We start from the raw sequence: 15,321 nt of genomic DNA on the forward strand, positions 1-15,321 counted from the left end.
AGTCCAAATGCAGCAAAGAATAATTTGGATGGAGTGGACACCTCCTCTTCCTGCTGCTGTTTAGTGGGTTCATACAGATGGCCAGAGGAGCCCGGTCTCCTGCAGAGGGACCCAGAGAGCTCGTCCTCTGTTCTGGCTTTGCTGGGTTAACTAAGAGATGTTAGAAGACAAGTGCTGGTATCTTGTCGGAGGTGGGCGGCAGGTCCCGGGGCAGCTCTGTCTGCAGCCACATTGTGCAGTGTGGAACACGGCATCACTAGGGTGTGGCTGCTGTTTTCTTCTCCCCGTGTCGCCACAGGCAGAGACCGTGGCAATCAGGACTTTCAGCTGGGCAGACTCCTTGCACATGAAGACTCGGAGTTGTGAACCAACCTTCCTTCCTTCCTTCCTTCCTTCCTTCCTTCCTTCCTTCCTTCCTTCCTTCCTTCCTTCCTTTCTTCCAAATCACAATCTCATAAGCATCCCTGTTACTCCTGAGACCAAGGTGGGTAGGAAAGCAACAGCTTAGCGTCTGGATGGAGTCTGTAGGAGAGCCTCACCCCTGAGGGAGCTGGAAGTGCAATGGGGGCAGCCATCCCACGGGCTCCTGGGAAGGAGCATGCTGGGAGCTTCTGCTGCAGCAAGGGGGCTTCAAGCCAGCATTGAGCTGCACGGGAGAGAGTTGCTCAGAGTGTGGCTGGACGCTGCCCACGAGGCCTCTGAGCCCGGGGAGAGAGAACCTGTGGCGTTCAAAGTCCTCACTTCTTAAATTTTTATTTTATTTGTGGTGCTGGAGATGGAACCCCTTTCCCTGAGAGAAGCTAAGAGGATTTGTGCTTTGGAAAAATCATGAAGGTCCCAGTGATGCTAGTCAGGTGGCCCTTGTGACCCTGGCCAGGGCCAGAATGGGCAAATCAAAGAAAACCAGAAAAAAGCAATAGTAGCAATGATGGCGACCGTTCCGTGGCTCTGACGGTGGCTGGGGCTGAGCAGCTCTGGCAGAGACGAGGGGACAGCAACCCTCTTCCCGGGCTCAGGGAGGGCGAGCATGGTTGGATCCACCGTGAGCCCCTGTGTCTGCCCAGCCTCCCCTCTGCCAGGGTTTCCTGGTGCACTAGAGGGGCTGGCATCGAGGAGTCCAGGCGTTCACCCAGCAGAGTGCCGGGAGCCGACCCCAGAACTCATGGCTCGCTTCCACGTCGAGACAGGCCCTGTGCGTGGGTAGCACAGCCCTCAGGGCAGCCATGACCTCAACCTGGCAGTTTACCCTCAGTGTCTGTCACTGTGACCAAAATACCTGACAAGGACACTTAGAGGAGGAAAGATTTATTCTGGCTCATCGTGTCAGAGGATGCAGCCACAGGCAGCTGGCTTGAGGGCAGTAATGTCAGGGGGGAAAGGCTCCGCGGAGGAAAGCCGTCCACTCATGGGAGCTAGGAAGCTGCAGGGGAAGAAAGAGAGGAAGGGCCGGGGGACAGGAAACCTCTCCCCAGTGACCACCTCCTCTGATGGCTCCTACCTCCCTGCTGCTCAGTCACCCATCAATGGACTGATCCATGAACTGATCCACTGATGAGGTCAGGGTCCCCGGGATCCACCCACTGCCTAAAGCCCCAGCTCTGAACCTTGCTGTGGTGGGAACCAGGCCTTCACCAAGAGACTTTGGGGGTCATTCCAGATCCAAGCCCTAACCCCCTCCTCTCCCAAGCCAGACTCATCAGATAAAGTAAGGGCATATCGCCAGCAGCCGGGGTGGTGGGGTTGGGACTTCATGATGTGACACTTTGGCAACTTCAAAACCTCTTCAGTGTGTGATCCCAGAGGCTCCCCTTTCTTCCCCAGGACCAGAACTGGGGCCAGAAAGGCCAGCGCCAGGCTTCTGGTCCCAGCTCTCCATCCCTGGGAGGCACCTGTTATATTTCCTTAAACTCCAGTTACAGCCCCTGAGCTTGGAGTTCAGGGGCAGTTGTTTAGTTGAACTGAAACATGGGTGGGGAGAGGGAAATGAGCAGGGAGGAAGAGTCTGCCTCTATGGGCTACTGCACCGGCGGCTCATGCTCAGTCTCCGGGACTCTGGAGCCCGTGTGGGCCCCTGCCCCAGAGTTATGGAGCCCAAGGGAGAGGGAGCGGAGGTAGTTAGACTCCAGCTCCTGACAGTCATTGCCTGAGGACTGATCTCAGGGCAGGGCCTGAGGAGGGAGAGCAGGCAGGCAGCGGGAGTGGCCACCGGCTGTTGCCCAGGTCAGCCTCCCCCAGCCCCTCCTCAGCTCCCACTCCCCTGGCCACCATCTGGGGCTGTGTGACGCAGTCCGGGCACCGGCCTGCACCAGTTCCCCTCACCTGCCAGCCCTGGCTCTCGACTTCTCTCTGTTTGGTGGGGCCACACCTCTCTCAGGGGCACCGTCACCTCTCTGCCTTCCTTGCCTGGGACCCTGTTGGCCAGCTGCAACGTCCTCCCGTCCAGCTCCTGCTTGAGGGCTGAGGGAGCCCCCATACAGGCCAGTTCTCTGCACTCCGCTGGGTGCCAGTGGCTGCCACCTCTCCTCCTGGGGCCATGTGTCCGGCTGCTGCTGGCCCCATAGAGCCCACCCAGGGACTCAAGTCCTTTCTTCCCTTCACCTCCTCATGGGGACTGGGCAAGATTGTGAGGGTGGCCATGACAAAACTTGCCGACGAGGTGGCCTAAGTGACAGACACTTATTTTTCCACAATTCTTAGACGGGAAGTCCAGGATCAGGGTGTTGGCAGGGTTGGTTCCTTCTGGGCCCCTCTCCTTGGCTTGTAAGTAGTGCCTTGTCCTGTGCCGTCACATGGATGTCCCCGAGTGCATCTGCGTCCTCATCTCCTCTTCTTGTAAAGACACCAGTCACATAAATGATGTGACCCCAGGCCTCTGTAATCACCTCTTTGAGGGCCTGTCTCCAAGCACAGTCACGCTCTGAGGTAGGAGGGTGAGGCCTTCCACAGGGAACCTCATGGGCAGGGGACCCGATCCCTCCTGCTTCTCACCCAAGTCGTGGGCCGGGCTGCCTCAGTCCAGCTGGCCGGGCGGCTTGGAGAGCACGGTGAGAAGCTGAGAAGGCTGAAGGCGTAACTTTGCAATGTGATTTTTCAGTCTTGCCACATGGTGCTAGGGCTCAGGGGTCTGGCCCGAGAGGAGGCCCCCAGGCTGGCCTGTCATTGCAGCCTCCTGCCCTGCCCTGCTCCACCCAGAGCTGCATCATGGCTCTTGAGTCCTTTGCTCTGATCATTTAGACCTGGCCTGCTGGCTCTCTTAGGAACACAGGGACATTGGCAGCCTCTACTGCTCCCCCTCCCTCCTCCACAGATGGCTGCAGGTACCCTAGGCCACTGTCCCACCCACCTGGGCTCCTTAGGACTTCACAGTGAGAGGCACAGATGCTCCTTCCTGCCAGTTGGTGAGATCCCTGAGCACAGGGACGGAGCAAGCAGCAGCCACCCTGTGGGACCAGAGTGGGGTCACTGTGAGGTTCCTAAGACTACACTCTGCACACTGGTGTGCACAAGCCAGGCTCTCTGGAGACAGGGCCAAGGCCCTGCAGAGGCCTAACTGGACATGAGAGCCACAGTCAGCTGGTTTTCACACATTTTTTAAATATTATCTTTACTGGGAGTGAGAGTCCATGGGGTCTGCAGCATCGCGGTCCCCCAAGAAAAATAACTCACAGCCTTCCAGAAAGTCAAGTGTGAGCAAAAGCAGAGCCTGGCAGTGCTGTCGGGAGGCCTCTGGGGTCAGTGTGAGTGGCACCGCAGCCCAGGGGGGGCTTCTGTGGGCCGCAGTGGCAAGTGGGCCTGGTGTCCCAGGGAAGGTCTCCAAGTGAGGCTGGGCCAGGTCTACCTCAGAACCTTCCATGACAACAAGTGAAGACGGGACCTCACAGGAGAGACTGTGGCCTTCCCACCCACCCCACCTCACTCCTGTGGGGATGCGGAGGTTCCTGGGGACCCCAGGCACGATGCAGTCATCTGGCCTCAGACTAGAGAGGCCACGCTCTCCCAGACACCCTCTCTGCTACGTTGGGAGACTTGGCAGGTCCTAGGGGTGAGCAGAGGACAGGCTGGTGGGGAGGGCTCCGTGTCTGCGCACCTGATGATAGGTGTCGAGGGACACCTGGTGGGCTTCTGTGTCCATGGTTCAGAAGAATCGTGACCTTCCACAGGACTGAGAATTTCACCTCTTTGGGTAGGCCCCTATCCAGAATGGGCCAAGCCGAAATGACAGAAGAGAACGCAGGCCATGTCCCAGAAAGGCTTTGGGGCCTGAATGTGTAGTTTATAAAATTTTAAGCAGAACTGTTATGACAAAATTATAGGACATTAGAGTAACTAGCATAGAGCCGAGGAGAACACTCTCTGAAGGACACACGGTAGTCATAAGCTCAGATGCTTAGGGGGCCAGGCACCTAGCAGGAGTGGGCAAGTTAGTATAGGGCAATAGAAAGTGGCAGAGTCTGGGCTGGGGATGTGGCTCAAGCGGTAGCGCGCTCGAGGGTTCGATCCTCAGCACCACACACAAACAAAGATGTTGTGTCCGCTGAAAACTAAAAAAAAAAAAAAAAATAAAAAAAACGGAAACGGTTAAAAATATGAGTTTATCTAAGGGAAAAAAAAAAAGAAATAGCAACAGGCAATCTGGCTAATNTGAAAAAAAAAAAAAAAAAAAAAAAATTAAAAAAATCTCTCTCTCTTTAAAAAAAAAACCTAAATACCACAGGTGGGGTGATTTATAAAGAACACAGGTTTATGAAACCCATGGTTCTGAAAACTGAGAAGGGCAAGATCAAGAGGCTGCTTGTGGCAAGGGCCTTCTTGCTCTTCCCTAGGAGACTCCTCTCTCCCCTGGGCTTGGCATGTCTTCTTCCTGGTCCATCTACCCTCCAACTAGCAGGTGTAGTGTTGGGGGTGGGGGAGGTTGTACTGGGAAATAGAGACCCAGTCCCAAAAGATGGGTTTCATCACCAACTACATAATCTCTGGAGTCCCACCTGGTAGAGGAGGACCATGGGGGGCACAGGGACTGCTTGTACCATTTTTTCCCAGCAGGGTGAGGAATTCGTTTCCTGTGCTGCTGTAACAAATTACCACAAACTGGGTAGCTTGAAACAACAGGAAGTTATTGTCTCTCAGTTCTAGAGGCTAGAAGTCTGAAGTCAAAGAACCGCAGAGCCAAGCTCCCTCCAGAGGCTCCAGGGGAGGGCCTTCCTTCTTCCTCAGTTGTTGGTGGCCTCATGTGTCCCTTGGTTGGGGCCATATCACTCCAGTTGGCCTCATCTTCACATGGTGTCTCCTCTGTGTGTCTTACAGGGACACCTGCTGTTGGAAGTGGGGCCCACGGACCTTGTCTTGAGATCTGTCACTTGCTCACATCTGCAAAGACTCATTCAAACATCCATGGTTGTGAGGATTAGGATCTGATATCTATCTCTTTCGGGGGAGACACTGTCCATTCAATCCAGGACAGGCATTGCAGCATCCTTTTCTACCCTTAAAATGTAAAACAGAGATGGCAGGCTGGGGTGGTGGCTCAGTGGCAGGGCGCTTTCCTAGCACATGTGAGGCACTGGGTTCGATCCTCAGCACCACATAAAAATAAATAAATAAGTAAAAGTCATCATGTCCCTCTACAACACATATATATAAAAGTTGGTGAGGTGGTGCAGCCTGCAATCCCAGTTCCTTGGGAGACTAAGGCAGGAGGATCGTAAATTCATGGGCAACTTATCAATACCTTGTCTCAAAATAAAAATATAGAAAGGGCCAAGCATATAGCTCAGTTGTAGAACACGCCTGGGTCCAATCCCTGATACTGGGAGGTAAAGAGAAGTAAAAGAAAAAAAAATCTAAAACAGAATAGAAGTATGCCCAGACCTGCGGGAGGAATTCTAGAAGAACCAGGAAGGCTGCCTGTTTCTCTGGACAGTATATTTATGGAACTAAAATTTCTCTCCCAGCATGGGTGGGGAGAAAAACAGGACTAGCGGCTTTCATCTAAGCATGGATCACACAGAATCCAGGACGTCGTCGATGGTGGAGTTGGAGATGCCACACACAGAGGGGCGCAGCGCAGGCTTCTGCCCTCGGGACTCATGGTTGAGGGGACACCTCGTCCACCACCACCACAAGAAGGGATTTACATTATAGTTCTGTAGCCTGGGATCATTTCAGGCAGCTAATCAAGGATGACAGACTGGAGGGAGAATTGATGCAGACCAAGGAATGTTGTGACTAAGTGTCTAGGATTTTGATTTGGATTGATATGTTGACTATTGCCGTGGGTCATAGGGAAGCAAAAAAAAAAAAAAAAAAACCCAGGAAATCAAAAAACCAAGTATCTGCTTGTTTGGTCTCTGTATCTAGCCTGATCATAGCAGAGTCAGAAATTAGACAAAAATGATAGTCGGGGAGGGTCCGAGATAATAAGGTCTCGGCAATTTCTGTAATTTGATTCTTAAAATATGCGGGATAAACTGGCTTCATTTTATCCAGCTTGACATGGTTACGAATGGTTTTTTTGGAGTGTTGTAAGAAATAAGAGGAAGTAAAGTATAAGATCAGAAAAAAGAAAAGCTCAGGTCGTATTCCCATGGTGCTTTCCAGGCACTGCTACGCATGGATTTTTTTTGGTTTTTTTTGTACTGAAGATTGAACCCAGAGGCACTTACTCACTGAGCCACATCCCCAGCCCTTTTTTGTATTTTATTTAGAGACAGGATCTCGCTAAGTTGCTTAGGGCCTCACTAAGTTACTGAGGCTGGCTTTGAACTCGCGATCCTCCTGCTTCAGCCTCCTGAGCCACAGGGGTTACAGGTGTGCACCACTGCGACCGGTTTAGGCATAGATTTTAAAGTCCAGGAGACCAGCAAGCATTTCTGTTAAAGAAAGAAACCCTGATGCCTGGGACTCCAGTTTGCTTAGGTGGCATCTCTTGGTTATATGGGAGCCATCAACAAGTTGGCTCACCCCAGAGATGGCTAAGAGAACCTTCTGATTCTTCCTCCCACAGTCCCATGTGTCCTCAGACTGTCAGCCGCCGTTTGCGGTAATGGAGTAAACAAGGCAAATAAGAGCTGGACGTAGAAACCTTGGGGATTTTTGTTGGTTCATTTGGGGTTATTATTGCTTAAAAAGCAAGCCCCCCGAGGAGAAGCGCTACAAAGCTTCTCTCAATCCTGCCTCTGTCTACACTCATCAGCACTGATTTTGCCCCTGCCGTGTTGATTCTGGACAGAAAGAGTAGGTCTCTACACCGTCCCAGAGGGAGCTGCCTCTCTAAGGGGGTGGGATGGCTGTTACACAGCAGGACTGTCCCATGTGTCCTAAGGATGTGGCCCTGACGGATGTGGCCCTGACAGATGTGGCCCTGTATTTCTAAAACTCTCACCTCCTTCTTGTTGAAAATCTAGCAAATGAAGAAAAGCTGAAATGAGGAAAATGCAAATTACCTGTGGTTTTACCAGTCAGAGAACAAGTGAGCAAGTGAACTGTGGCATGTTGCCGTGTCCGCCATGGCAGAAATCTTCACACAGGGCCTCATCCTCCCAACAACCATATGACGTAGGGCTAGGGTTATCCTTCTTTTATAAACGAGGAAACTGAGTCACAAGAGGGTCAGTAGCTGGTCCAAGATCACTGTTGGTGCGTGTGCAAACGCATGTGAGCTCATTCTTTCATGATCAGGGTTCTGCTCTGTGCACTCCTGAATCTCGTCTTAACGCTATGTCATCTGCATTTCACAAATTCTTATGAATCGCTGTTTCAGTGGCTGCATAGTACTCCATAACTTATTTACCCTTTCCCTCATTGTCGGGCAGGTAAATCTCCCCGAAACGTTCTTCTTCCGTTTTAAGCAAATCGAATCTCTTTGTACATTAGTCTGTGTTTACATTGCTCATAATTTATTTCCATTGGATCAATTCTTGGAAGTAGAAACCTGGAAGGGGATGAGCCACCACATTGCTTTCCCAAAGGATCAGGCTGACTCCCCTTCCATCAGCACACGGAACACCTTCTCCAGAGATTAGCCAGATTGCCTGTTGCTATTTCTTTTTTTTTTTCCCTTAGATAAACTCATATTTTTAACCGTTTCCGTGGTTTTTAGTGAGTGCTGTGCTGCTATCACTTTTTTCTAATTCTGAAATATTTTCAAGGTCTCCAGAAGCAGCCCAGTCCTGTTACCGTTCTTTCCTAATACCCCTCCCCCCTTCAGCCCCTGGTATCTGCAAATCTGCTCTCTGTCTCTGTGGACTTGCGTCTTCTGGACACTTGGGATAGAGGGAGCCCTACACTGTGCTGATTTGATGGATGGGTTCTCTATGAGTCAGTTCAGTGAGTTGAACACATGTTCATTACTTTGCCCATTTGTGTTTCTTCTTTGGTGAATTGTTTGTTAATGTCTTTCCCTTGTATTGTTTTCGGGGTCTTAGTGTTATTAATTGGTAGTAACTCTTTATATATTGAGGTTAATAACTCCTTGACTATCATATTTGTAGCATTTTTCCCTTCTGCACCAAAATATTTTGATGTGGGTGTTAAAGTGGAAAGAAAGCATAAATGGCAGGGAGAGCCTGGGGAATGTCTGGGTGGGGATGAAAGGGGGCTTTGTCTTGTTGGTACAACTACAGCTGAATTTGTGTTGTATGAGTCTGCAGGTGGTGCTGATAGCCAGTACAGTCACAGACTTAGCCCCTTTGGTCTCTTCCCCAGATCTCTGCTCAGGCGGCTGCTAGTTGGGGGTCTGGTGCTAGGCCTACCTTGAGAAACAGGAATGTTCTGGAGCTGGGGGTGGTCAGCTGGGGCGGAGCTTTACTCTTTCCATTCCCCACACACAGCTTCTGGCGCTTGCCCCCCCCCCCAGGCCTCCTCCATGGGCCTCCTTGAGAGCTGTAAGGGAGAGTCCACTGAGGCTTTGGGTGAGCTGCTCAGCACTGAGGTTTGCACCCATGCATAGAAGATGGGCCCACAGGCCCAATTTTCAGGAACTATGTCACCAAGCAGAGGACTTTGCTACCCGAGCAACACAGGAAATGAATTGGCCCCAAGAAAATGGGTAATTGGGAAGAAAATTTTAATGGCAACAGAGTAGCAAGCGATTTTGCTGTGAATACACAGTGTCTGGGTATCAGCAACATTTGATTCCTAGCCCAGTGCCCTGCAGTTACTTTATTTTGTTTAAATAACTACATCACTCACCCCCTCTGCCATTAAAGATTGGGGGGATTAAGACATAACTGGCATGTTGGATTCTAAAAAAGCAGATGGACGTTTCTGCCCTGCCAGGTACCGAGTTGCCAGGGGGCTGTTCCCTGCAGTGGAGCAGTTCTGTTCACTCGGAGGTCTTAGTGGACTCCTTGAGGTTGCAGGCAGCATCTGGGTGTGAGTGCGTGTGTAAGCGTGCCTGACTCTTCCATCAAGTTCAGAGGGGTCCTTGGCCCTAAGGCCCAGGATGCAGGTCCTTGGTGGGGTGGCATCCCTGAGCGGGGCCCGTGGACTCATGTCACCCTGTGCTTGCAGTGCTGGTGAAGGGCCAGGTGACCACCAAGTACTACCGGCTGCTGTCCAAACTGGGCGGCTGGGTGTGGGTGCAGAGCTACGCCACCGTCGTGCACAACAGCCGCTCGTCCCGGCCCCACTGCATCGTGAGTGTCAATTATGTCCTCACGTAAGTCAGCCCTATTGTTCCTCCCCTTGCTCCTCCTCCTGCCACTCATTGCATCGCTCCAAAAGTGTCACCTAACTCTCTGTCTCTTTCCAAAACCGTTCATTTGTCTCCCGTTTTGTTTTTATTTGAACAAAATTAGAGTCCAGTTTTGGGGGAGGGTCCAGATTTTCCCACGCTCAGCAGAGAGGAGTGAGTGCTGGGGGGACCTCAGATCCCAGCACAGAGCCCAGGGGCGGGGTTGGGGGAAGCCCCCACCTTGAACAGGGTACAAAGAAGTGCACATCTGGATCAGGAATACAAGCTCACATAATCCATGTCCACAAACCATCTTGAATGCTTCTGCGATTTGGGACAGAGGAAATCTCTCATTTCCCATCATCTATCCATATAGCCTGTTGCAAATGACAGAGAATACTGAAAACTCCCGAAGGTCAAGTTCAGTTGCAAATACATTTAAGGCCATTGGAAGCAACTGAACATGAGTCACTCTGCCCACCAAAGCTATTGTGTATTAAACCACCTTGACCCCAGGCTTAGTCCTGTACTCGATGTCCTCATGGTCCCCCAGCACCCAGGAAAAGAGCCCTCATTTGTGTTCTAAATGCAGTGGTGGGGCCAGGGGTGCAGAGCACTTGCTTAGCCTGCACAAAGCCCTGGGTTTGATCTCAAAAAATGGAAGGGAAAAAAAAAAGGCAATGAGGAGTTGGTTCCAGGTTCTGCACAGAGCGACTGCTGGGTTTCTGTGTGTTAGCTGCACAGCGGTCCCGGCAAAACTGTAAGGGAGAAATGATTCCGCCCTTAGTTATTATTCTCGAGCACTGAGGTGTTGGCTGGACTTGGGGGGCCGCCTCTCCTTCCAGGAACACAATGCTGAGCTGGCTGCCAGGATGCTGATGCTGTCAGGAGCCCCTGGTGTGAAAGCCGACAAGGCCAACTCCAGGCTCCCAGCTCTTACAGGGCCCCTCACTCCCGCTTCCCGGGTGCTCAACAGGAATCAGCCGGGTCACAGATGTGCACCAGAGATGAGATGATGTGATTAGTGGCACTTTGGCCCTCCCTTTTGCCTTGACAGCCGTAGTGGCCCACGATGTCCCCAGGAATCGTGTTTGGGGCTGTATGGGATTGGAGAGGGCTGTTCTGACCTCCCTCGATTCCGGCCAAATAGCACTAATCTTGCCAGCATTCCTGGGTCACCATCTTGGGGCTTTAGGCAGCTTTTATAACAAGATTGAGCTGTCCTGTCCTCAAATGCCACCCACACTCAACCTCAGTGAGAGGATCCGAGGAATCTGGAGAAGGAACTCGCTCAGGGGACGGAGCCAGGGAAGCCACTCTTCCCCCACTGCTCTCCACATGACAGGCCTGCTCTCGCTTTCCAGGGACGTTGAATACAAGGAACTTCAGCTGTCACTGGACCAGGTTTCCACTTCTAAGTCCCAGGACTCCTGGAGGACCACCTTGTCTACCTCACAAGAAACTAGGAAATTAGCTAAACCCAAAAACACAAAGATGAAGACAAAGCTGAGGACATACCCTTACCCCCCACAGGTAACCCTCACGTGGTACGGGATGCAGCTGACGTCTGTTCCAGGGGCTTGGGACACCCTGGGTATGCTAAGGAGTGATGGCCCTCTGAACACGTAGCTGGATATCTCTATAGAATGAAGCGGGTCCCCAAGGATGTCCTGCCCATAGGGTGGTGACACAGCCTGGGGACAGCTGACATCCAGGTGGACTTGTCAAGAATAGGAACTAGAAGACCATTGGGAGGGCACATGAGCCTGTGAGACTCCATGTAAATAGGGGTTAGAACCACATCACATATGTCATGTTTTCATAATAAATTTTTAAAAATGAAACCCCTTATTTATTTTTTTAGTTCTAGCATGGAACTCAGGGGCACTATACCCCTGAGCTGCATCTCCAGCCCTTTTTATATTGAGACAGGGTCTCACTAAGTCTCTGAGGCTAGCCTCAAACTTGTGATCCTCCTGCTTCAGCCTCCGAAGCAGCTGGATTACAAGTGTGCTCCCTCCCCTCCCCCTTTTAAAGCACTTGGTGTTCTGTCATCTATAACAAGTGTCCATGTGCATTTGGTATGTTTTTAGTTTGGGGTGGGGGTCTCTTTCCATCCAGGGGGTGGGTCACTGGGGTAGGCCCACCTTGGCATGGGGCAGGGACATAGCTTACCCACAGCCCCTTGGCTAGCCTCCATCCGTCTTCTTTCCATGCAGCAATACAACTCCTTCCAAATGGACAAACTGGAATGTGGCCAGCTGGGAAGCTGGAGAGCCAGTCCCCCCGTAAATGCCTCGGCTCCCCCAGAACAGCAGCTCCATTCAGAAGGCAGTGACCTTCTGTACACGCCGTCCTACAGCCTGCCCTTCTCCTACCATTACGGACACTTCCCTCTGGACTCGCATGTCTTCAGCAGTAAAAAGCCAATGTTGCCAGCCAAGTTCGGGCAGCCCCAGGGATCCCCGTGTGAGGTGGCACGCTTTCTCCTGAGCACGCTGCCAGCCAGCGGCGAATGCCAGTGGCATTATGCCAACCCCCTAGTGCCTAGCAACCCGTCTCCAGCTAAGAACCTTTCCGAACCACCCACGAACGCTGCCCGGCACAGCCTCGTGCCAAACTACGAAGGTGGGTCCTGTTGGCAGGCGGGGACACCGCCTGGGGGCTGTGGCGGTAGGTGGTGGTGGGGGCAGACAGAAACGGAGTCCTCAGGATTTGGGTGAACCTTGCCCTTCTCTGCTCCTAAGTACAGCTTCCCTGCTCTCCTGTGCTTCACAAGAGAGAAAGTCCCCTGTGCCTCGTGCACACCAGTGGCACTATAAAGGGGACAGAGACGCTGAGCATTCAGACTCCATATAAATTCGGCATCCTCCTCTCCACAGGGAGACCTGTGATTTCCAAACCCCCTCCCAGGTTTTGAGAACCCCCAGGTCCAGTTATTTATTTATTACTTATTCTTGTTTGGGCTGGGCTGGGGATCGATAGGTCTGTTGTTTTACACGATTACTTTTCACTTTACCCCAAAATGATCTTGAGAGACAAAGAGGCTTCCAATTTCCTTCTCATGCTGCTTTCAAAGTGCAGAAAAAGAGTAGTGATGATCCATGGGCTCAGGGACAAAAGTGCCACTCACCAGATCTAGAACAAATAACAAACTCTCCAGGTCTCAGTCTCTTCATCAGTCAGATAGGATCATAAGCCATGTGATGTGTCTGCCTTGACTTGCCAGTTCAAACCACAACAAAGATCAGAGTGGCTTTCTCAGCCTTCTCCCCCTGGTGGCAGGTAAGCAGTCCTTAGTGGAGTGCCACCAGTTGCTCAGGACACCGGCCAACTCCTTTGACTTGTTGGACCAACCCCAAGAAGAGGGTGGAAGGTGGAGACTGAGGGTTAGCTGCAGGAGATGTATACCTGATCCACCCAGACCTGACTGAGGCTCAGACTACAGACCAAGATGGTGTGAATGTCCTGCGGCTGTTACTAGGATAGCGGTAAATGTAGATGATGTGCCCAGGAGGCTGAGATAGATTCATACAAACCTGAGATTTCATGGGAGGAATCTAACCTTCTTGATGATCATGAGGAAATGTTTTTCAAAAGTAGACAATTTAAAAAGGACCACATCAGCCATCAGGGCCTGCCATCCTGTCTTGGGCCTGGGCCTGTCCTAAGAGCCAGGTATTCCTCAGATTTGTATTCCCAGTACCCCCGGTCACTGGGTCCTTCACAAAGCCAAGAAAGGGATCATTCTGAACGGCCAAGGGAAGAAAAACAAAGTGAAGGGTTTCGACAATAGTTGACGATATTACTCACTTGAGATGGACTTAAAAATAATTGGTTTTTCTTTGGGGGTTGGTATTGATATGATACACAGAATTTGATTTTTATTGATATTTTAAAAGTGAAGGAGGTTAATAACTACCTGCATATCATAAGCTTGGTGGGAGGGGGGGACACCAAAGATGTTAATTTGAGGCAATTTGTGATCAACTTCCTAATCATTTGAGTATTAAAGGAAGACAAAGGTCCTCATAAAGTAAAAAGCCCAGGTTGCTAATTGATGTCAGGCATGTAATTGAGAAGGCTGGTTTAATTATGATCCTCTCAGCAGGGCAGGGCAATTAACAGCGCCTCTCCAGGGATAAGCAAAAACCAGGGTAGACTGGAGGGCCTTGGTAGCCTCTAGACCCCTGTTGTTCAATAAGGTGGCATTAGCCGGCAAGGCCATCCTCGGACATGGAAAAGCGGCCAGTGCTGTGGAAGGGGTCCACTGGCTTTCAAGAAAGTACCCTCTTCCCCACCAAAGAATAAACAGTTTTTAATACTGATCACCATCGACGTACCCTGGTATGCAGCATTAGGTACATTAGTCCTCACGAATTCCACCTGTTTTTTAACACGGCTCGCAGGACATTTGCAATTGTCCCTTGTGGTTGCACAATGCGGGCCTGGAATGCGCGCGAGAAGGACGGTGGCAGCCCGAGGGTTGGGCGCGGGTGGCCGAGGGGTGGCGTTGCTTGGGGCAGGCCCTTCCCTCCCTGGATGCCAGCATCTAACGTATCGCCTGTCTCCGCAGAGCCCGCCGCCGCCGCCGCGCGCAGGTTCGGCNCCTTGTGGAAGACAAACTTGCTTCAGGGGTGTAATGAAAATGATGGACACATTTTAAGCATTTTCTGCATTTTATACATAGCAAGAGCGCTTCATATGAATGTGTCATGTGTGTAACAGGTGAACAGAGACCCTTTTATAATGCACCAGCAGTGTTTTCAAAATAAACTTCCAATACTTTTGGTTTCACTCTTACGATTTTTTTTTTCTTAAAGATATCACCATTGGATCTGAGGGAATAGATGCATTGAGTTACCACCTTTCAATGTGCTCTGCACTAAAAACAACTGTATCCCTTTGCTGCTTTTTCAAAGCTTATTTAGGAAATTCTTCCACCTTTCTGAATAGAAAGAGGTTTTCACATGCTTTTAACTCATCCTTCTAGAATCAAAGTGAGAATGCATAGTGTTCTCACAACGTAAACTGATCTTTTGCCAACCCTGCGTCAGCAAGGACCCTATGTAATCTCTTCAGGGTATCAGTTGGCTTTATAGTATGCAGGTTAAATTTTGCAAATTTAGGAACATGTGTCATGCACAAGGTGACTGGGTCACAGATGGGTACACACACCTCTCTCCTGCACTGAGCTACACCTCACTAGCTGCTCTGATGGAGTGTGTACACACATAAAAGAAGCCAAGGGTATTCTTTTTTATGGTCATAAGTCTCATAATTAAACCATGATTCTTGCAAGGTGTAGGTTTGATTAATGGGAGACATCACCAACGGCAGGTGACCCGCCGGGCTGGCTCCGCCCAGGCAGGGCGGCCGTAGGGAGAAGCCATAGGCCAGGCCTTCTCTGGTTCCTAGTTCACAAAGTCCAGCGGAGGAGAGGGGCGAGCTGTGTATGCACCAATAAATTAATTTATACAGAGACAACTATTTTAATAGAACGCAGCCGACCTTGAGGCGTGACCTAGCTGCCATGTACCCCCGTGGGGAGGACCCGGAGCAGCCTGAGGTCGGGACACGGCCGCCCATCCTTGTTCTCCAGGGGTCCATCTTCAGACAGAGCCCAAGGTCGCGGCATCGACGTGTGA

General features: G+C 51.1%; 1 protein-coding gene across 1 annotated transcript in view; it reads left to right on the forward strand.

The window, feature by feature from the left end:
• Nucleotides 1-15,321, forward strand: part of Sim2 (SIM bHLH transcription factor 2) — a 46,543-nt gene extending 31,222 nt beyond the window's left edge. Inside the window, exons 8-12 of the mRNA XM_048803946.1 lie at nucleotides 9,511-9,658; nucleotides 11,038-11,206; nucleotides 11,893-12,301; nucleotides 14,250-14,310; nucleotides 15,276-15,321. Of these exons, the coding sequence (XP_048659903.1) occupies nucleotides 9,511-9,658; nucleotides 11,038-11,206; nucleotides 11,893-12,301; nucleotides 14,250-14,310; nucleotides 15,276-15,321 (833 nt within the window). The remainder of the gene's footprint in view (nucleotides 1-9,510; nucleotides 9,659-11,037; nucleotides 11,207-11,892; nucleotides 12,302-14,249; nucleotides 14,311-15,275) is intronic.

This window comes from Marmota marmota, unplaced genomic scaffold, assembly GCF_001458135.2.
Source record: "Marmota marmota marmota unplaced genomic scaffold, marMar, whole genome shotgun sequence".
Taxonomy (NCBI): domain Eukaryota; kingdom Metazoa; phylum Chordata; class Mammalia; order Rodentia; family Sciuridae; genus Marmota; species Marmota marmota.